The 21,947-nt window shown below is 39.4% G+C and overlaps 1 protein-coding gene across 1 annotated transcript; it reads left to right on the plus strand.

The window, feature by feature from the left end:
* The first annotated feature begins 3,285 nt into the window (after positions 1–3,285).
* Positions 3,286–21,700, plus strand: stx18 (syntaxin 18). Its single transcript, XM_056273332.1, has 11 exons — positions 3,286–3,479; positions 16,284–16,351; positions 17,635–17,750; positions 17,940–18,017; positions 18,270–18,336; positions 18,454–18,548; positions 18,914–19,005; positions 20,516–20,574; positions 20,662–20,731; positions 20,858–20,938; positions 21,134–21,700. Exons 1-11 carry the CDS (start codon positions 3,327–3,329, stop codon positions 21,227–21,229), a joined length of 975 nt encoding a protein of 324 aa, XP_056129307.1. The 5' UTR covers positions 3,286–3,326; the 3' UTR covers positions 21,230–21,700.
* The last annotated feature ends 247 nt before the right edge of the window (positions 21,701–21,947 follow it).

The following is a 21,947-nucleotide window of genomic DNA, read 5'->3' on the forward strand; positions in this document are numbered from 1 at the left end:
AAAGCAAACAAAGAAATCTTTGTGCTGTCATCCCTCAACAATTACAGGCCCAATATTCAATAGGTACCTTGTTGCAGCATTTTCACAGTACTCACGACCTCAATGCATACTATTGAGAATAAAGGGGAAATTTTATGTGTCACTTAATTGCAGTTAACACATTAGACATATGTCAAGTGGTAGAGGCAGTGAATATACAATTGTATGTAAAAGTTTGGGCACCCGGGGTCAAACTGTATGCATTGCTTAAATCAAGTCAAGACAAATTTATTTATATAGCCCAAAATCACAAATTAATCTGTTAAAACTAATCTTAATCTGTTGGCAAATTACCACAACTTCTAAAGTACAAACCTAAACATATTGGTGCCCATTTTGATGTAAAATTATGTTTTACATGCTGAATTCCACAGATTTAACACATTCCGCAGGGGTAGCAAAACCAGGTCCAGCATAGTAAAAATCCAAACCGGGTATTTCCTTCAACCATGTACTAAATCAGCTGATTTCATTTACTAGTTTCCGCTACATAGTACCTAGCTGAAGAATGGTGTTAAGCGCAATTAACTGGTTTAGTATATGGTTGGAGCAAATATCTGGTCAGGACCTTTACTTTCTGGACCTGGTTTTGCCACTTCTGCCCTTGCAGTTGTGTTCGTTTCTTTTCACTCAGATTCAGTAAAACATGCAATCTGACTAGTGGTGTCCAAAGCAATGGAAAGAAGAACTGGAGTTGGTCCCCGGGTGCTGCAGTTGCCCACTGCTCCAATACAACTGGATAGGTTAAATGCAGAGAACACATTCATTGTAAGAACACGATTCGTTGTAAGAATACAATGACAAAATAAAGTGGCTTTCTTTCAAATGTTATCATAAGAACGTGCATATGTATGAATATTGAAATTAAAATTGTCTTCATCTGAGTAAAAAAAACAAAAAATCACAACAGTGTAAAAAATATCAAAAACATTTTACTTTCTTCACCTGTAGAAAGCTCTTCGGTGTAACTGACTACTAATTTATAAATGATGTCGAATGCATGACCTGCTAATAACAATTTTCAAAAACTTCCAGACATTTTACTCAGCTTTGACTTTAAAGTTTCCTCAAACTACTATGATTAAAAGCATACCTAAATGGGCAGCTCTTAGTACTACTTCTCTAAAATGTTTTGATCTAAAGTTACAACAGTGTGAAAGGTCCTCTTACCCATTACTAAGGTAATTTACAACCTGCCCCAACTCCTCCATCTGCCATTTGCTTTTTTATCAGTTTAATTTTTAGTGTGTAATATTCCTCTTGAAGCTTCAGGACCGCCTCTTGTCTTCTGAGAACAGACAACTCCAAATCCATGCGTTCTTGCAATGTTGTTTGTTGCGCTGAGGCAGAAGTTGTAGTACAAGATGCAACCATTTGCATTGCAGCATTACAAGAACCTTTCAAGGGTAATGATATTGAATTAGGAGCGCCATTAAAAGCAGCCATTTTGTGCGCTTCTGATGAAGATGATTGATCCATGAAATCCTCTGTGTGTATTGCTGGGGAAGAATATGCAGGAATTGCAATATCTGTCCGACCAGCGAATACTGCTAGAGATGCTTCTCCTGTTGAGCAGCTGTTGATATCATCTTCAAAGCTGAAATTGGAGAAAAATTTTTTTCAGGGTTTTTCTTAATTTCTCTTAAAGAAAGACATTCTAACACCCTAAGCATGTCTGAAGAGTTTCCCAATGAACAACAACTTACTTTCAATAAGATTATGGGTAATAGCTTATTCTAGTGTGAGTTTCATATCGTCACTGTAAAATATGATACATCAGCCAAACTGGAGTTGCTGCTATGTTGTTTATTATGGAGTGCAGCTTTGGGGATATACTAGTCTGGGCCTTCAGCTGCAGTCATAGATTATGAATGTTCTTACCATTGTTGAGTTTCCAAAAACTCTTTGCTGTCCTGAGGCAGTTTGTCTGAGAGGTTCATCACAGAGATAACTATTTGGGTCACATCACTAAATCGTTCAGGTGACAGGTTTTCACCTGCAAATGACAAATCATGTGAGCACATACAACCAGACTTTGGAAGCTCGAAAAGCACAACAAATTCAACAACAGCATAATATTGTGTGAATGGCACTTGCTGAAGTGTTTAGATGATGCTAATCTGGATATTGTTTCTCTTTCCCTATATGCTACTTGACTGAATATAGTTTTACTAATAACTCGAAGACAGGTTTAGACTCTTTCTAGTTCCACCAATCATAGATTGTGACTTTAATTGTAAAATTAACTTCTAGTAGAATCAGCCTGCACTTCCCCCTTACCTTTACCCATTTGTAGAGTCTGCCTTTTGATTTCTTCCCTTGACTTTGCCAGCAAATTTTCCCATTTTTTGTTACAATCAGAAATTGTACGATGATACTGTGGAAAAGCTAAATTGATGGCTCGTGTAATCTCTTCCCATGCTTGTCTTTTAGTCTGCATCGATATTCCAGTGCTGCACTTCCCTCTAATGATGTCTTTCCTTTCTTCCAACAGATGTGCAAGAAATAGACATTCCTGATCAGTCCAGTTAGGTCTTCTTTTTCTGCTGACCATCCCTTCTAATGGTGTGCCTTTTTCCTGAGCAATCGAGAGAAAGCGAGTTAGGAGATGTAGTGTAACATTTATACAAAACTTCTTTTTTTATGTCCCTGACAAAAATCTAAAATAGGGAATACATGATTGTCATCCAGCAGGCTGCAGAAACAGCCCACCAAGTTAATGCTTAACCAGAGGTCTACAAAAAAAAATTAAACACACACACACACACACACACGCACACACGCACACACCAAAATAGTGAATTCCACTTATTTTAGCATGGTGCAGACCGTGCACCATGCTAAAATGCCAAATCAACAAAAGAAACAAAGAAAATAATTACAACATACTGTGAAAGATTAACCTCCGTGGTGTGCGTGCGTCTGAGTCAAAACCGTGAACCACTAGTCTTGGATTTAAGATATCCTTAAGAGCTTTTCAAATATCTAAGATTTCCCCTAAAAATAAGATAATATTAAGCATGAAGACAAGGTGTTCGCGACAATTTAAAAAGGAATCGGAGTACACTCGAATGACAAAACAAGCCAAGTGCATGTAGAAAATTAATACTGACCGGCATATTAAACCCTCTAATAAAACAAATATTGTTAATAAAAAAAAAACCTTAAGATAAAGCGTCCTGTCCTCTCAGGGAAAATTCAGTTCGTCGCAAAATGATGACGTCCGTATGATGACGTGTCAGTTTGTTTACAGTGGGCAAGAGCGGCGAAGCGTTAGCTGCACGGAAATGGCTGTTGATATAACGTTACTATTCAAGGCTAGTGTCAAAACTGTAAAAACCCGAAACAAGGCCATAGGAGTCGGCTTTGAATCTTCCAAAGACGACATTCTGAAAAGGAGCAGACCCAAGAATGGATTCTCTCCGAAAGCCAAAGAGGTGGTAAGTACATCTCCAGTTAGCCAACTGGGCTAACTTCTGTAGCGTGGCAGTGACTGCAAAGCAAACGCAAACTTAACTACGAGCAGTTTTTTTCTCTTCAGTTTTGAGATTATCTTACATTTACCGTAAGCAAAACACGTGTTTTATTGTGAATCGTTCGAAACACGTGTTTCAGAAGCAATGTCAAGTCTTAGATAGGAGGACGTAACGAGTACCGGGTAGTCCCCTTCTATTTTGCCGTGTTTTAGCTCCATGTGTGTCATCTGCTCACTGTAACCTGTCACTCTTAACGATCAGCCACATAATTTACCATAGGCGGCTATTAGAAATAAATAAAAATGCTAATTTTTTACCTATTTTCAATAGCATATTTGAAGACATTCTAGTGGTCCCCAATGACTCTGCAGCTCAGCCGTTGGGTTAAAACGTTTAGGGATGGTGACACAAACGTTTAAATCCAGTATTTCGACCGCATGTGCTACAGAAAAGCGCAGCAGACGGCGCCATCGTGGAACTCAAAATCAAAATCCCAGGTCCCGAAATATTGGGTTTAATTAAACATTTGTTTTTCTTTGGTTTGTTCTTGACAGTTTGCGCTACCCACCCATCAGCTACCAGTAGCTCATCCTGTCAGACCAGTGTTAAACTAAGCCTGTCATTCGTAATGACCTACCCTAGCAAAAATATTGTTAGTCTTAACTTTTTTCTTCTTTTTTTTTTTTGACTCAGGTCAAATATGTATGAGAAGCAGACATACAACCCATATAAATGGGATTAAAAGTAGGGTAGCTCGTTCTGTCAGGTAGGAAATATCAGAGTGGACTACTACCTCTATAAATGTAGTTATAAGTAGAGTCGCTCATTCTGTCAGGTAGGAAATATCTATCAGAATGGACTACCTGCCTCTATAAATGTGGTTAAGCTAACAAAAACCGAATTGGATGTGCAGTATAAACTCCTGTTTATGGTGACTTAGTAAAATTTGGAGACATAAGATATCTTATATATTAGCCCAGTTTTCCAGTGGGTAAAATGTTTATACACCCTGATTTATGAGTTTTAAAATTCTACAGTAACTCATAAGCGAAAATGCTAATTTACCTTAATACTTTCCAGTTTAGCATCAATCACAAGTGGTTTTCCAACCCTTTGGCAGTGATCACATTCACTGACCTTGAAAAATGGACACAAAAATAAAATAAAAAATTAGTGGGTTTGTTGAGGGTAACCAGTAAGAAGAGCGAACAAATTTAAAAGAAAAAAGTAAATGGATATGGAGCGAGAGTAAGAAAACTGAGGTAGTAATAGTTACATTTGATTATTAAAACTACTAGATGAACAGCTAATCAGGACAGGAAGACTTTGATTACTGGCCCATTTCTCAATGTTGGTAGAGGTTCCTGGCCAGTGGAATCAGCTGGACATAGCATTTTCTTGTTTTAAAAATCCCACTGTGGCCTCCAATAGGGCTGCTATGGAATTCACAAAACTTGGTTTTTCCCTCTGCCTTTGTCCTCACAGCCTTCCTCCATCCATATAAAGTTCCCCATCTGCATCAAGAAAAAAATAAAGCTATGTTAGGGCTTGTTTTTATGTATTCAAATGTATTTCCAACATTTTCCACAATTTTATTTCTGACCAGAAATTATGAACTTGGCTGCATATTGCCGTAACATCTGCCTCTCTGTTTTGGTGTATCCCTCTGGATATTGACCAAAAGCAAGAACTTTTCTTACTTGGTCATATCTCTCCTCCATGTTCTCCTGTAATGGAATATAAGTATGGTTAAAAAAATGGAGTAGTGATATCAGATAAATTATACAGACATACATGCAGACGGATAGGCACACTAAATTTAGCTACCAAATCAGCAAGTTCTAACTGAGGGTTAACATGGCAGTTGATACAATTCAGATCTTGGATGCATTCTCTCTCTCTGTCTCTCACACATGTTCAGTGAATGGAACCGGGTCAATGCCAGAAAAGATCAAGCAGACAGACATTTGATTGTTTTTGGGGGGGCATCACTTCCATGAACTTGATCCAACTATAATCATCATTTATAATTCAATATTAGCCCCTGTATCTCCATAGACAGTGCACTATCATATTACTTTTTTTTGCCATGCTTGTAAGCCTTCTACATGAACAAAGTATTGATTTGCCTGTTAGATAAACATAAAGTAGCCTGCATACATATGTGTGTATGTGTGTGTGTGTGTGTGTGTGTGTGTGTGTGTGTGTGTGTGTGTGTGTGTGTGTGTATATATATATATACATACACACATCTCACACACACACACTGTGGTCCACTGGGACTACTGTGGTGAAATCCACAGTAGTCCCAGTGGTAATAGGAGCACTAGGGGCTGTGACCCCCAAACTGGGAGAGTGGTTCCAGCAGATTCCAGGAACAACATCTGAGGTCTGTGTCCAGAAGAGTGCGGTCCTAGGAACAGCTAAGATACTGCGCGGAACCCTCAAACTCCCAGGCCTCTGATAGAGGGCCCGAGCTTGAGGAAGACACACACCACCCGAAAAAGGATGAGGGGGAGATTTTATATATATATATATATATATATATATATATATATATATATATATATATATATATATATATATACACTACCGTTCAAAAGTTTGGGATCACCCAAACAATTTTGTGTTTTCCATGAAAAGTCACATTTATTCACCACCATATGTTGTGAAATGAATAGAAAATAGAGTCAAGACATTGACAAGGTTAGAAATAATGATTTGTATTTGAAATAAGATTTTTTTTACATCAAACTTTGCTTTCGTCAAAGAATCCTCCATTTGCAGCAATTACAGCATTGCAGACCTTTGGCATTCTAGCTGTTAATTTGTTGAGGTAATCTGGAGAAATTGCACCCCACGCTTCCAGAAGCAGCTCCCACAAGTTGGATTGGTTGGATGGGCACTTCTTTGAGCAGATTGAGTTTCTGGAGCATCACATTTGTGGGGTCAATTAAACGCTCAAAATGGCCAGAAAAAGAGAACTTTCATCTGAAACTCGACAGTCTATTCTTGTTCTTAGAAATGAAGGCTATTCCATGCGAGAAATTGCTAAGAAATTGAAGATTTCCTACACCGGTGTGTACTACTCCCTTCAGAGGACAGCACAAACAGGCTCTAACCAGAGTAGAAAAAGAAGTGGGAGGCCGCGTTGCACAACTGAGCAAGAAGATAAGTACATTAGAGTCTCTAGTTTGAGAAACAGACGCCTCACAGGTCCCCAACTGGCATCTTCATTAAATAGTACCTGTTAGAGCCTGTTTGTGCTGTCCTCTGAAGGGAGTAGTACACACCGGTGTAGGAAATCTTCAATTTCTTAGCAATTTCTCGCATGGAATAGCCTTCATTTCTAAGAACAAGAATAGACTGTCGAGTTTCAGATGAAAGTTCTCTTTTTCTGGCCATTTTGAGCGTTTAATTGACCCCACAAATGTGATGCTCCAGAAACTCAATCTGCTCAAAGAAGTGCCCATCCAACCAATCCAACTTGTGGGAGCTGCTTCTGGAAGCGTGGGGTGCAATTTCTCCAGATTACCTCAACAAATTAACAGCTAGAATGCCAAAGGTCTGCAATGCTGTAATTGCTGCAAATGGAGGATTCTTTGACGAAAGCAAAGTTTGATGTAAAAAAAATCTTATTTCAAATACAAATCATTATTTCTAACCTTGTCAATGTCTTGACTCTATTTTCTATTCATTTCACAACATATGGTGGTGAATAAGTGTGACTTTTCATGGAAAACACAAAATTGTTTGGGTGATCCCAAACTTTTGAACGGTAGTGTATATATATGTGTGTGTGTGTGTGTGTGTATATATATATATATATGTGTGTGTGTATGTATGTATGTATATATATATATATATATATATATATATATACACACACACACACACGCACACAATAATTTTGCTTTGTTCAGCCCAGAAAAAACCCCTTGTATATCAAACAAGTCATCTGTACATCAGCTCATGCACATTATCAATGACTCGCCTCACCACTAATTAACTCCGTAATGTTTTTTCTAATGTCTCTGTACTTAGTAGATTAGCTCGTGATTTTGGCTGAAATGCCATTCCCAGCAATGTATTTGTTGAGCATATTAACTATATCTGAACTGTGCCACTTTCACATATCCATAGAGTGCTAGATACTAGCTAAACTAGATAAGAAAATGTAACTTTAGCATGACATTTTAATCTAAACTAATTTCATTTAATTTACCCGTAGAAGACTGCTCTCTCCAACCTGAAAATCCCGGGTAGTTTAAAATTATGGGTGTGTCCTCTTGAATATTTTTTTTACCTCTGAAACGCTCTGCACATGTGCACATTATGTTGGTAGGTCATTCTGAGCGGTAGCTCCATTTGTCAGGACACGGTTAAACATTTTCCCCCACCAACGGGACTGCAGGGACCCTCGGGGTTCATGAATGCGCCTTCAAAGCTGCTGATTGAAAACTGGTAAAAAAGAAAAAATTAGCCTTTTGATTCATCCATAATACCCTTCTGTGGTAAAGTCAGATGACCGAATCTCAGAGTAACAGGTTATGAAGAGCTGAGGTCACTTGTGGAGCTAGTGTTTGAGGGTTGAGCTTGTTACCATATTCTCATTTAATTCCAACCCCCAGATCCCTATTAAAAATGTTATATTAACTTCTCAAACACGTTTTACTGGGAAAAGGGAGCAATGCACCAGGCAAAAGTGTGCTGAAAGATTTCAGTTCAATCGGTTATTAGGTGCACAGAGGGCAATTACTCTTTAATAAAAAGCAATGCCAAACATATGTCAACCTGATTTACTTTAGTTATGCAGCAACAGTCAAAATGTAAATTAATTCAACGTACTTTCATGCCATGGTAGTATGGTCGTTATAGAATTATTGTGGTTTTATGTAGTATCTGCAGACTTGTTTGCCTGAGAAATAATTGTACCTGACTCTTGGCACTGTTTAGTGTTTGTTAAATCCGTTAAGCGCAGTATGCTATAGAGGCCTTGTTAATACATTGATATTATTAAATCAATATTATGGGTGCCATAGTGGCTTAGTGTTTAGCACTGTTGCCATACACTTTACAGCAAGAAGTTCCTGGGTTTGACTCCAGGTCTTTTATCTGGAGTTTGCACAGGCCTTTTTATCTGGAGTTTGCACAGTCTCCCAATTTTCACTTTGGTTTCCTCCAGTTACTCTTCTTTTTCTTTTTTTTTTCTTGCTACAGCCATGAAACATACATGTTAAATGAACTGAAGACTAAAGTTTCCACAAGCATGAACTGTGTGAGAGGGTTTGCCTTGATGGAGGGGCAGCCTGTCCAGGATTTCTCCCCACTTGCTGCCCAAGCGTAGGCTACTAAGAAAGCATCTAGCCCCCCATGACCTTGAAGTTGGATAAAGCAGGTGTGGTGAATGAGTATAGCCTGTATTATTTAACAGTATGTCTAGAAAGGCTTGAATCAACCCATCTTTACATTACCCAAAATCTCCGTATCTCGTGAATCGCTCCTCAAAGTATCTGTCAAGATATAGGCTAATGCTAACATATCCTTGAGAGTTCAGAACCTCAGTTTCAAACATTCTATAGATTATATTCATTTTTAAGAAACAACTTTAGTAATTCAGTTTTACAGATATACTAATTGAGGCTCATATCCTTTGCAACGTAATACAGAATTTTGTAATGAGTCAAAGTGAAATTTATTTGAGGTGTAGGCAACAAGCCTCTCAACACACCACACATTGAACAGCAGGGTTAAAAGGATACATATGTTAAGATACCCAAATAAAATAGTAAAAATATGATGATAACAATTAAAATTATGATTAAAGTTGCTGGTGTAACCACATGTGGATGTGAACGATGCCCTCATTGTTGGGTTCCCGAGTCTGAACAAGTCCTAGATGTTGTTGGACTGTCAGTGGGGCTAAGATAAACTGTCGTAATGAGATTAGTTAGTTTTCACTCTCAATTTAAAAACATTAATAGAGCCTGCTTCTCTAATACAAACAGGAAGGGTATTCCAAAGGTAAGGAGCACGGTAGAAGAATGCCCTGCCCCAAACCAATTTCTTGATAATTCAGGGGGATAACCAAATAGCCCACATCCAGACAACGTGGAGTGCTTGCTGGGGTATATGATCTGATAAGATCGGATAAATAGGAAGGCGCCAATCCATTCGAGGCTTTATATGTTAACAGGAGAACCATGAGAAAGAATGCCGTGCTTTCTCATGGAAGTTGATTGTTGAAGCTTGTCAGACAATCCCTCTACAGATCATACCGTGTGCTGCACATCTACAGGTGCAGGCAGGGGCAGAAGTCTTCATCGTGTAAAAAATTGCTTTCGCAATTCTTGAATTTATCATCGTTGGCTAAGATGATGCCATCCCACGCAAGTTTAGATGAGTCTGTGAAAAATCATGTGAGGTCATTCTCATATGTTCTCATAGCCCACTAATGTATTAACTTGAATATCAGTGTTGTTAATTGATTTGCTCAAGTGACTTATATGGAAATTGTCAGTGTTGGTTTTTTTTAGTTTTTTTTTAATAAGGGGTTAAAAAAGTAAAAGCAAGCTAACTTTGGTAAGGTACATTTTTTCTCCGGGAAATAAGGAGCAAGTGCCCATTATCACAGCCTGGAAATTTAGCCGAGTGACCATAGGCAACTTAAAGGCATAAACGCATGGCATGCAGTACTACTGCTGCGCATAGAGATCATTTGCCAAACATAAGTATCGTCAAGGAAATATTGGGAGAACTGCTCTGTGTCAGGACAGTCAGGACTTTACAGAGTTACCTGATGTCTGTGGCAGTCACGGGTGGAGTCGGACCAGCTCTGGACAACCAGGCTTTTGTTGCATTCTTTGCACCCCGTTTTATTAATATTAGAAGTAGTGGTTTAATAAAAGCGGTGATGCTGATTCAAAGAAACTCCAGCTTATCCTGTGGTGCCTGCCCGCTACTCCCCTCCCCCCCTACCGCTGTCTGCCCTGCACTAGAGATATCATCTCTAACCATCTCTGTGAACCAGCGTTTGGAGAAATTGAAATTGTGAGTTTGGAATGTCCTGACTGCTTACAGTTATGTTGTGGTTTACAACCACCTCTCTCCCCCCACAACCATCCATTCTTGTGTCTGCACAACTTGAGATATGCAACGTTTTTTTGTGCAAGCCCTCTCTTCACATGTATGATTCCATAAACATGCTGCAATAACATTTTCTTTCGGCTCTCGAACAATTTCTTGGGGAAAGCCGATCCTCCCAAGAGCCAGTGATTAAAGGTGGAAGATCAAAACAGAGAAAATATTAAATTAGGTCCCCAGTAACAATGTTGACGGCTGGTGCCTAATGCACAACAGATGTGGGTGCCCTTCAAGACATGCATAACTCTTAAGTTCCCACTGAAGCTCCAAACTAGATATATATATATATAAAAAAAGAAACATCAAAGTCTTAAAATATGAAGTGATCATGTCGGGCTTTTTCCATTTAAAGTTTAGTCCAGTGAACAAGTAAATGTAACATCTTTAAAAGTAATACATAAAAGGCTTGATTGAATAATAAGAGGGCCAGTGTGTGCAGGGTGGGGTTTGGTCAGGGAATCTTTTACCTCATAGGGGTCGGTTTGGGGCACTGTGATCTCTATTTCACCGCTCACCTCCTCTCTCCCCACAGCATGCTGCCCTTCTCATGTTTAAATAGTGGAGGTCGACCCAAAATTGTTAAATTGTGTGTAGAAAATAGCGCTTGGCTCCCCACTGTGCCTTCAGCAGTGGTATTCCTAAATTGGCTCCTTCTCACAGTGTTTTCTTTGAAACCCTGAAAAGTGTGGCCATCAGCCAGCACTTAATGTAGGCCTATGTGGTGTTCTGGGGGGTGGCGTCTTCTATAAAGCTAGATTCATGCTTAAATCTCTGCCCGTTTGCGAGCTTGTGCGATGCACTGACACCGGTGCGTGCACGTAGGTGTTTGCCTGCATATTTTCACAAAGCCCCTTGTGTGTGCCCTAGAGGGCAGTGTTGCACTTGCAGACCAAACCAAATTGCACAGGAATAGCAGAAGAAATCTGGAAACAAATAAGGGAAATAAACAAAAGAACAAACATGTTAAAACTTCTGGCTTTTTGTTTTGTTTTGTTCTGTGTTGTGCCATTGTGTATGTTATGTCCGCATCTTTCTATGTGTGTAATATATAAATATAATTATGAATAACTGCAGTGATAAATAAATTACAGGTATTTGATTACTTAAACCTACTATAAAAATGATTCAAGCTATTCATGACCAAATACCAATCCGCATTTGGCAGGAGCAAACCAAACAATAGATCTTCATTTCAAAAGCAACAGGACTGATTCTTGCAATACACACAGCTGGGAAGATATTGACAACAACTCTTGTGATCTGTATGCAACTGTGAAAAAAAACAATTTCCAGACCATAATCACCAAGTTGGTAATAGACTGGTCATCCAACACTCTAATAATTTTTCTTGGTTCATCTGTCTTCACATCAAATCACAAACTACAACCAGGCAAAGTAAAAGGATATAGAAGCAATCCTCATGTTGGCCTGTACAAGCACAACCATCCAGGCCAAGGCTATACTGAAACTATACCATCGCCATCAGGCAGTAATTTGCAGGGATTATCCATTGTTGAATCGGCTGCTAAATGGTGTCTTTTCCAGTTGGTGTAATCTCTGCATTGTTCCATGAAAACCTGGCGAGTTTAATTTTAATTTTAAGACAACCAATGTCACACTACTGAGCACACTGGGTTGGATTTTTGGATTTTTCACTCCTGATTCACTCCTTGATTAAAATACAATTTTGCATGTTTCATAAAAAAGTGAAAATAAAATCACAGTTAGGGGTAAAACACTGATTTGTGAATGAATGTCAAACTCTGAGTCATAAAATAGACACCAGATATACTGGAGACCAAACCCATTGACCAGGGTGAATAAGGCTTAACCTATTAGACACAGCCTAGGCTTCATTCAAGCCAACACATGCATTGACAACTGTAGGACCTGCAAGCACAACTGTTCTTAAAAAAAAAAAAAATTGCCAAGTTAGCCATACGTTAATCATTGTAGAATAATTAACTTGGTCGGCTGTATATTTGCAATCATTGAAATCCTACCAATGCAGTGTAAACAGATGCACTTTCAGTTTGACTGACAAGCGTTCAAGAAGTACGAACGCCAAATCGCGTTTGGAAACTAAAAGTTAAATGCAAATCTGATGGAAAACGGGACGGCTCTAAAGACATTCTTGCGGTTATGTTGCCCTAGATTAACAAGAAATGTTAGTTGGATAAGGTATAAATTGTAAATGGTTATTTGTTGTTAGTTGACTTGAAACTAAACCAATCATTGGAGTGTTAAATGATGAACATTTAACACTCCAATGCCTAGTTAAGTCTCGCTTTAACTGAAATGTATTGTTTTAGCATTGTTTTTAAGGGGCGGGGAAGAGGAAATGATAAGCTTCAAGGCCAAATTGAGGTCATGAATTATTTTATGCAGGAGTTATAGCCTTCTCAAGGCTTGTTTCTCCTAATTACAATAATTTGAGTTTTACAGTATTGTTAACATCAATGAGTTCACTCGATAAAGGTCAAGTTTTCTCTGCTTTTGTATTCCAGTCATGCACATTACATATGACTGCTTGTTTTAAACTGATAAAATGATGTAGCTTTCTTCAGTCAGAGGGAAAAATTACACTAACAAACTTGACTTGATATTTCATATGAATCACGAAAAGAACAAGAACTGTTATTCCCCCAACCAACGATTGCCTTTGTGAGGAAAAAAAACAACCTCAAATCTGCAACAAAAAAAATTTTTTTCACCATTCATAAAGGTACAGGAATTCAGTAATACATGTAAGGAGATTTTAGATATGTGGTTACTTGCTTAAAGAAAAAACCAGCAAGCAAAAAACATGGCAACTGTTAGTTCCCTTTTTTGCATACCTAATAAATTGTCGAATTACGATCAAAACACTGTAATACATCTTCGATGTATATCAAAATAGATCGCAGACATGACACAGAACTAGGCCCACTACAAGGCCGTACCCAAGATGTTGTCATGTGTTTATTATGCTGACTGACCAGAGCATCATAATTCCGCAAGCACATAAAAAGACAAAACTGAAACCAGTAAAGAGACAGACATAAACACGATAATAAAATCAACATGCAGCGAGGTCTTCCACTCTAAAACATCCTTTCTGTAGTGGGACCTCATAAGGGATTACCATGGCTTGAGTATAGATAGCCTCTGGTCAGGGCGCACAAAGACCCGAACCGTAGCGTTGCAGTCATTATCAAATTCGGTCAGTTACCTGGATTTAGCAAAACAAAAACCCATCCAAGCTTTTTGGAAATCTGCTAGCTAAGCCTTTTCTCTTTTCTTCTTCAAAATAATCCCCCTGATGGTTTGTTTGGGCTCAGCCGGGGCTAGAGGGAAGCAGGGGGGAAGGAGAAAGTGAGGAGGTAAAGTGGGGTCCTTGATGATGATGAGATTAGATGTAGCCCGGCAGACTGTCTCCTGCTGCCTTCACTGAATGCTCCCCCTCACAGACATGTACACATTCGCACGTACATTTACACACACATGCCCCCCCCACACACACACACACAGAGTGAGCTGCAAGTACAAGGCCACCCTCTTCCTCATTGTTGAGGAATTACTCGCTCTTTAGAGTCTTAAGTTACAAGAGCAATTGATCCCACTGACCCCCTGCAAACCCTGGAGGTTGTGCTGGGAATCTGAGCTCCAGTGTATACACACAGGAGACAGCTCCACCGCCAGAGCAGCACTCTTGACGTCTCTTTTTGCCCTCTCTCCGCTCATTCACCCTATGAATCAGCACCCTCCAACACTATATGCTTAGCACTACCTGCTGGTTAAAAACACATATTACACCACTGTGGTGCTGGATTAGTCCAAATATAGAAAAAGTCTAGCAAGTGAGTGTTGTATAAGAGGATTTAGTCATGGTATGTATAAAAAAAGTTATTTTACATAATTTCTGTTTAATTGCACACCTGAAGAGGCCTTATGTGAGGATCTTCTGTCTAATATCATATTAGAGGAAATTATAATTCTCTCTAATATGATATTATTAAACAAACTCCGTAAGCTTTGTTCCACGTGGGCTCTCATCTAATATAAGAAGTTAGATAGCCACTAAGATAGGTTTGACTTGATGATGTGGAGTTGAAGCCTTACCTTGCACATGACAATCTTAAATATGAAAAAATTCATAGCCACATTGTATTTGTAAGCAAAATGCAGTGCTGATGTCACTTTTGCCCGCTTTATGTTTTGATGGCCTTACAAGTCATTTGAAAGCTGGAAATTGAGCCAAATTATTTCGATTAACCATTTCTTAAGCTTAACGGTAACGTTTTACTTGCAAAAACAAAATTCCATAGGCTCACCACTGCAGACAGCTGTCATCTATTGGAAGTTTAATTGCTATAGGCAGGAAAAATCCCTCTAAAAAGGCCTTCTAATAGGGACACACAAGAGGTCTTTTGAGAAGTTTTGTCCCTAATGCTGTGGGACGCAACACCTTTTCTTACAACCTTTTCTTAGCACCTCCCGACCACAAGAAAGATCCTCTTCTCTCCTGACCCCTCAACAAGCTCAAGTGCTCAGAACAACAATTAACTCTTGACCTCTAATAATTGTATTATTACAAGCGCCGACTTGCCTCAACAGCCCTTCGCTGGACTGGCTTACGCTCCAAAGCGGTGCCATATATCACCAGACTATTTTACAAGCAAGGAGAGGTAATGTGGATTTCTAGCAAATTGCCCAGCCCTGTTTATCTTGACACCTTAGTCTGGCAGTGAAAAACATGTCACCTTTCAAACGCCATCCAGAATAAAACCTTTTTTTTTTAGGTTGCTGCCAGTCTCAGGTGGAATTTTTGGAGACATTACTTGAGCACTGGGGCCCAGTTACGCCTTACAACTGAGGCCATTTGATAATTGGGGGTTATTAGACCAAAAAGACTGAAGGTCGAAGACAGGTTTGCTATGCTATCAAAATAATCTCCCACGCACAGACGTCTCTGTCACAGTTAAACACATTGTGTCATTTTTCAATCCTTTGCTTGTCTGGGCTCTGTCTCCTTGTGGATCCAACAGAGCCCGCTGTGTGTGTATTCGCATACACTCCCAACCTACCAGCAAAACTCTGTAGACAGGGAAGCAATTTGGTCTTTTTCAATGTTTGACCAAATTACTGGAGCAAATATTGGATTGAACAGCATTTCCGCTGGTTTCTGTGCGCACACAAACTTGGACATTTTCGCGGTAATAAATAGTAACAGGTCATGAATTTCAGGCTTATTAGAAATCGCTCTGTCAGAACCGTATTGAGCAGGTTTTATTTACGAGAGCTGTTTGACAAGGAAATTGCCTGTTTGATTTGGATATGTCCAAGGGTGAATGAATTGTCAAAGGTAAACATTGAGAATACACAGGGATTGATAAACAGAATCGTGTGTCACAGTTAATGAATACAAAAATCATACTTTTACTCCATCTCCATATATATAGGTGTAAATAAACAGGATAAAATGCTTCTGGTGCTCTCCCTGAATCCCTTATAAGCCACATTAACCTGGCAAACTACCAGTGCTTGAAAGGAGGCATGGTGTTTCAAAAAGCGCATGCCATAGACTCAGTAGACATGAAAGAAAACCGTTATACAGCCTAATACTACTTCTCTTTATCTTGACAGATCACGAATATCACCAAATTGAAAGACTTTTTACAAAAGCACAGGAAAGACTACTTGAATGCTGGAGGGTAAGTCATTCCCATATTTTTTTTTCAATGACAACTGTGGTTTGCTCTCAGGGTTATTGGACTACATGACATTCTGTCAACATGGACACAACAGTGAAAGTCTACAAGAATGCTGGAAAAGGTGGCATTGACTTCTGATGATTGGCTTGGATTCTGACACAATTCAAGAGGTCGAGTATCAGCACTGATTTTGACGGTGCAGTCAAAACGTAACTAAAAGGGATGTTTCAGATTCATTTAGGTTTATCTGGACCTACTCTTGAGTGTATATGTGTGTACTTGTGTCAGCAATGCAGGGACTAGCTGTCGGCACAAGGTCGACAGCTAGGAGGGTGGTCTTTAGCAGCAGGCTCCAGTCTAATTGTCTGGAATAATTGAGCTGCAACCAAGTGAAGAGCAAATCACGCCCTGGGACTAATCCTGACCTTCCTCTCTTCAAGGCCTCGCTTTCTTTTTCTAGGTTGTGTGTATGTGGGTGTAGCCCATTTTTCTTAAGTGTGTTGATAAAGCCTCAACAAAGAACATTAGGTAAACACTAATGTGGGTGGGTAGGGTAGATTAGTGGGGGAAAAGTCATGAAAGTGCCCCTAATAGTTTGTGTTTAAACCCTGTGCATTCTCCCAGCCCATCCCTTAAACCCCCCCCCCCCGGTCCCCTAATTTCTTGCCAATTTTCTCTCACCTCCACATTGTCTCAAAGAATAAAAAGAGTGTTCAGTTACATCCAGCTCAGAGTGGTCATGGAATAGGCAAGGTTATTCCGGTCATCTTTCGAAGGAAGTCAATGGCCAAAGGAAAAGGAACACCTACGTCACATTTTCTAAAAGATTGCGGTTCTGTGACGATGTAATTATGATGTTTGTGACCTTGTTTCAATCCAGCTAGTCTTCATGTTGGATACGTATGTGCAAGTTTGGTTTGACCATAGATTAGTCTGCTAGCCATTGAAAAACATAATTCTACCAATAAAGGATGGTGAATATGGTAAAATTTCATTATTTTCTTTGGATGAGTTTGATGTTGCTTTCTAAAAATGTTTTGGTTGAGGCCTGAAAATACTTTTGTACCACATTTGTGTAATGTAGGTTTTAGTGTAAGCAGATATCTTATACATCCAGTAGAGGGCGACATTAACACACAAAATTGACAGAGTTGCAGTGTCATTAGTCTAACATTTGCCATGACTGATAACTGTGTGACCATAATACATAAATCAAGATTCTTCATTCTTTTAACTGCAGATGCATGAAGCATTTGAAACACTGTTAATGTTCATGTTTTCAGTCTGGTCTCATCAGAGATTACCCGTATGACGGACAGTGAACGAGACCAGATTGATCAGGATGCTCAAATATTCATGAGAACCTGTTCTGAAGCTATAAAACAGCTTCGTACTGAAGGTGGGTGTTTTTGTCTTTTTGTGTGTGTGTGTGTGTGTGTGTGTGTGTGTGTGTGTGTGTGTGTGTGCGACCTTGACTGGAAATGCAGAATGTGGACTCCTTTTCACAGGTCCACAAACATTCTTGGGATCTTTTTTATGTAGAGTGTATACATTAATAAATTGAATACGGTGTTGTGTTATTCCCTAGCTGAGAAACAAGTGACATCAGCCCAGATAAAGGAACATATGGGAGCAGTTCTGGATCTTATTGAGATGTATCTGAGGGGTGAGTTCATGTCCCCAGTCAGAGTTTAGGAAAGAACCTGGAGTCCTCTATAGATAATTATGATGGTCCATGGTTGTCTCTGGTTAGGAATAGGTGAACATGACCCAAACAAGGTAGTGGAATAGGTTCCTCAATGACCTACACATGTGCAATGTGTACATATTATTTTTATTGATGCCTAATTCACTCAAATAACATTTTCAGAAATTGTGTACATGATAAAACGAAGTTTACCTCCTGTTTATTTTCAAGGTGTATGTAAGCTCTACTCTGAACAGAGGGCGATAAGAGTCAAGAGAGTGGTGGACAAGAAGAGACTGTGAGTATCTACACTGTCCAATATTCATGCACAGTCACAGCAGGTATTATTTCCTTCATATAGCTTTTAAAGTCCCAAACACATGGTCTGCTGAGCTGACCAGTTTTGCCGTTTCAGGTCGAGGCTGGAACCTGAGCACCACAGTAAGGTCGAGAAGAATTCCCAGGTGGTAGAGCCCACGGAGGAAAAGGCCACTAAGGAGGAGGGCACCGGTAGGTTAGCTTGTCCACAGAGCCACAGCATAGAAAGAACACCTATTTTCAGATAGTGCCAAGATGTGCAAGTGCTCTGTGATCTTCAGTGTCCTTTCTTTTTTTCATTTAGTCAAATTGAGTCGAGTGTAAAGTACATACAATTAGAATTAATTTGCATACTTTTCCAATGTTGAATTTGTTCCATAATTTGACAGCAGCACTAAAATTTAAACTTTTTTTCCCCATATTTTATTCTGAAAAGGTTTCATGATTCAGGTGACCCAAGTGAATGATGGAATGAGTAAGGAAATAAATCCTGTGCATGTAGGCACCCTCAGTGTAAATCTTATGACTTTTAAGACCCGTATTTCCCCTTTTTGTAGAGAGGAGTGTGTCAGAGGTCCTGGACAATAGCCTCAACCCCTGGGAGGAGGGCAGAGTAGATGATGAGCTCTCTCCTGAGGAGATCCAGATGGTATGGGACTTAAGAATTCATTCTGCATCATGAATACATAGTTATGATTCACATTATTATATCTTGATATGTACAATAGCTTGGTATCCAGGCTGTCCTATATGGGATGTACAGTTATGCCTTTTCTCCATTTTTCTCAATGGTCCATTTAACGCTTATCAGTTCAACATTCTTGTTTTCAAATTGATAATAGAAAATTATAACACTGGTTTCCTCCCACAGTCCAAAGACATGTAGGTCAGGTAAATCAGCCATACTAAATTGTCCCTAGGTATGAATGCGTGTGAGTGAGTGAGTGTGAGTGAGTGAGTGTGTGATGGCCCGGCGGCCTGTCCAGGGTGTCTCCCTGCCTGTCGCCCAATGACTGCTGGGATAGGCTCCAGCATCCCTGCAACCCTGAGAGCAGGATTAGTGGTTCAGATAATAGATGGATGGAGCCAATATTTAAAAATCTCAATTACTTGCTTCTCAAATAAATGAAGAATTGGGATTTTGAGCTCATTTTCTTTTTCAGTTCAATTTTTGTTCGAAAAATGAAAAAAAATTATAATACTCCCAAGACGCCATCGTTCGCTGGAAAGAACTGGAGGCAATTAAATTAAATGTGGCAAGGCGTTCTGTTACCGCTGGGATTGCACGACTAGCTCTGGTTTGTGGCTCTAGATCATCTTTGATTTCCTCCAGCAAATCAAGAATAATGAGACATGGCACGCAATAAGTCCAAAAGATGTTTTCTTATGACATTGTAAATAAACTCTTTCCTTTCTGACACTCTGTATCCTGCAGTGTCTCCTCAGTCACACTGATCACAGCCATGTCAGCTGCACAGAGTTAAGACGTGTTTTTGAAGAGGCATTAAGTAGCGCCATGTTCTTATTTACTAACAGCCTTGATAAATCTCATTTGTGGTTTATTTCCATAAATAAATCTCCTCCCAATGCTTTATGCTTTGAAAAGGGTAACTCCTATAAATGCATATGAAGTGAAGCTGAGGCGCAAAAAAAGTTCTGACAAACCCATTCCCACCTCTCATTTGCACAAAATACCAGTTGATTCCTCATAGTAAATCTCAAACCGTCGATTTTCAACAACCGGAAGAGTGTTTGCGCTGGCGCAAAATGTTATTAGATCTGGCCCATAATGCTTTTCTGCTATTGTGGCTCTATTGGATGCAAATCTGGGGGATCAGCTAATGAAGGCCTAACAAAACTTTCAGAACGCCCCACCTCACAGCTTGTAGCTCAATCCTATATTGCATCAGGATAAATTCAACAGCTCTTTCGAACAGATCGTGATCTTGGAACAGCCATGAGTGGTTGAAATAGTACATGCACCACTCAAATAAAAACTCCGTAAAAATGTACGGTAGATTTATTTTCATCATAAAATATTTAATACCATGGACTAAAATGTACCACTAGCAGTCTTTATTTCAAGTCATGAATGTCAAATATCTACGTATGTAGTAAGGTTAATGTTTTAAGTTCCAATATTATTTCTCTCACTCTAGTTTGAGCAGGAGAACCAGCGGTTGGTCAAAGAGATGAACAGCCTAGTGGATGAAGTTAGGTGAGACTACTGCTGCACAATTATCCGCATTCCAACTATGCCTGAGGCTCAATACTGTATCACTTAATTGCTTTCCATGTTCCTCAGACAAATTGAGGGGAAGGTTGTAGAGATCTCTCGACTGCAGGAGATCTTTGCTGAGAGGGTCCTTCAACAAGTATGTTGAGTTTCTTAATGTTTCCTCTGGTTCAGAATCCATAGTTCACCAGGTAGATTGTTGTACATCAGACAGCTCATTAAAACAGCTGGTATAAGATATCTGTCATCTCTCTTACCCTGACAGGAAACAGAAATTGACAGTATTCACCAGCTAGTCGTCGGTGCAACAGAGAACGTAAAAGAAGGCAATGAGGATATACGAGAGGTAACAAAAAAATGCCGTGTTATTCTCTGTACTATCTACTCAGTTTGTTTTTGTAGTTATTATATTGTTCTAATATTCGGAAGAGGTTTGCAAACATTTTTTTTCTCCCATACATGACATATACCATATGATTCCCATGTTTTGTGTCTTTTAAAATGTCTAACCAGTAAATTTTATTGCTATTGTTGCCTCAAGGCTATCAAAAACAACGCCGGCTTTCGAGTGTGGATCCTCTTCTTCCTGGTTATGTGCTCATTCTCTCTTCTCTTCCTGGACTGGTACGACAGCTAACCCATTTAAATTGACGCTCTAAAGGTAGTGACATCTGTTTGCTACTGAAGCTTATCCATAATTACATGCTGCGGAAGTAATGATATTCTAAGACAAGGTGCACCAGTCATCTCATTTGACTTGGACAAAGCAGAGCGTCTCTAATTGTTCTTTGGGTTGTTCACATCCTATAAATGAAGTGCAGATATCAGTGAGACCCTCCCTGATCCCAACCGTCTGGAGTTGGCCTTAAACTCAGTCATATTGTCTTGACTTTAAAAGAAAAATGCTCACTAATTGGTGACATATTGCACTACTTGACAGTGTGTAGCTGCTTTTTTGTGTTTAGTGTTTTTGGACTGCTAAACCCAGTGTATGCTCTTTTCCGAGTAGTTGTGAGCAGTGAGGTTGTCTTTTATTGGATGTCAATCACAGCATAACCAAGCTGATATGCCACATACCATTCTATTAAAACCAACCTCTTTCACACATATTGCTTTTTATCCTCCTTTGTTTCTCTCAGCATTTGTCAATGTTTTGTGACAACAGCTAAATTCATTTCAACATAAAGCACCCAATAGATCCAGATAACATGAAGCTGGTTGGAAAGCCAAGGCTAGCCTTTGGTGCCATCCATGATCCGGAAACTGGAGCGCACACAGCCTACATGGTGTCTACCAACCTGTTCATCAGTATTAATCTACGCTCTAGTGAGGAGAGTACAAGGATAAGCAGGTAC

The sequence above is a fragment of the Lampris incognitus genome, chromosome 2 (assembly GCF_029633865.1).
Source record: "Lampris incognitus isolate fLamInc1 chromosome 2, fLamInc1.hap2, whole genome shotgun sequence".
Taxonomy (NCBI): domain Eukaryota; kingdom Metazoa; phylum Chordata; class Actinopteri; order Lampriformes; family Lampridae; genus Lampris; species Lampris incognitus.

Excerpts from the sequence above, each read along its gene's own strand:
- stx18 (XM_056273332.1), top strand. The coding sequence starts at position 3,327 with ATGGCTGTTGATATAACGTTACTATTCAAGGCTAGTGTCAAAACTGTA. Across the intron at positions 16,352-17,634 it reads GACTACTTGAATGCTGGAGG|TCTGGTCTCATCAGAGATTA; the intron begins GTAAGTCATTCC and ends TCATGTTTTCAG. Across the intron at positions 20,939-21,133 it reads GCAATGAGGATATACGAGAG|GCTATCAAAAACAACGCCGG; the intron begins GTAACAAAAAAA and ends TGTTGCCTCAAG.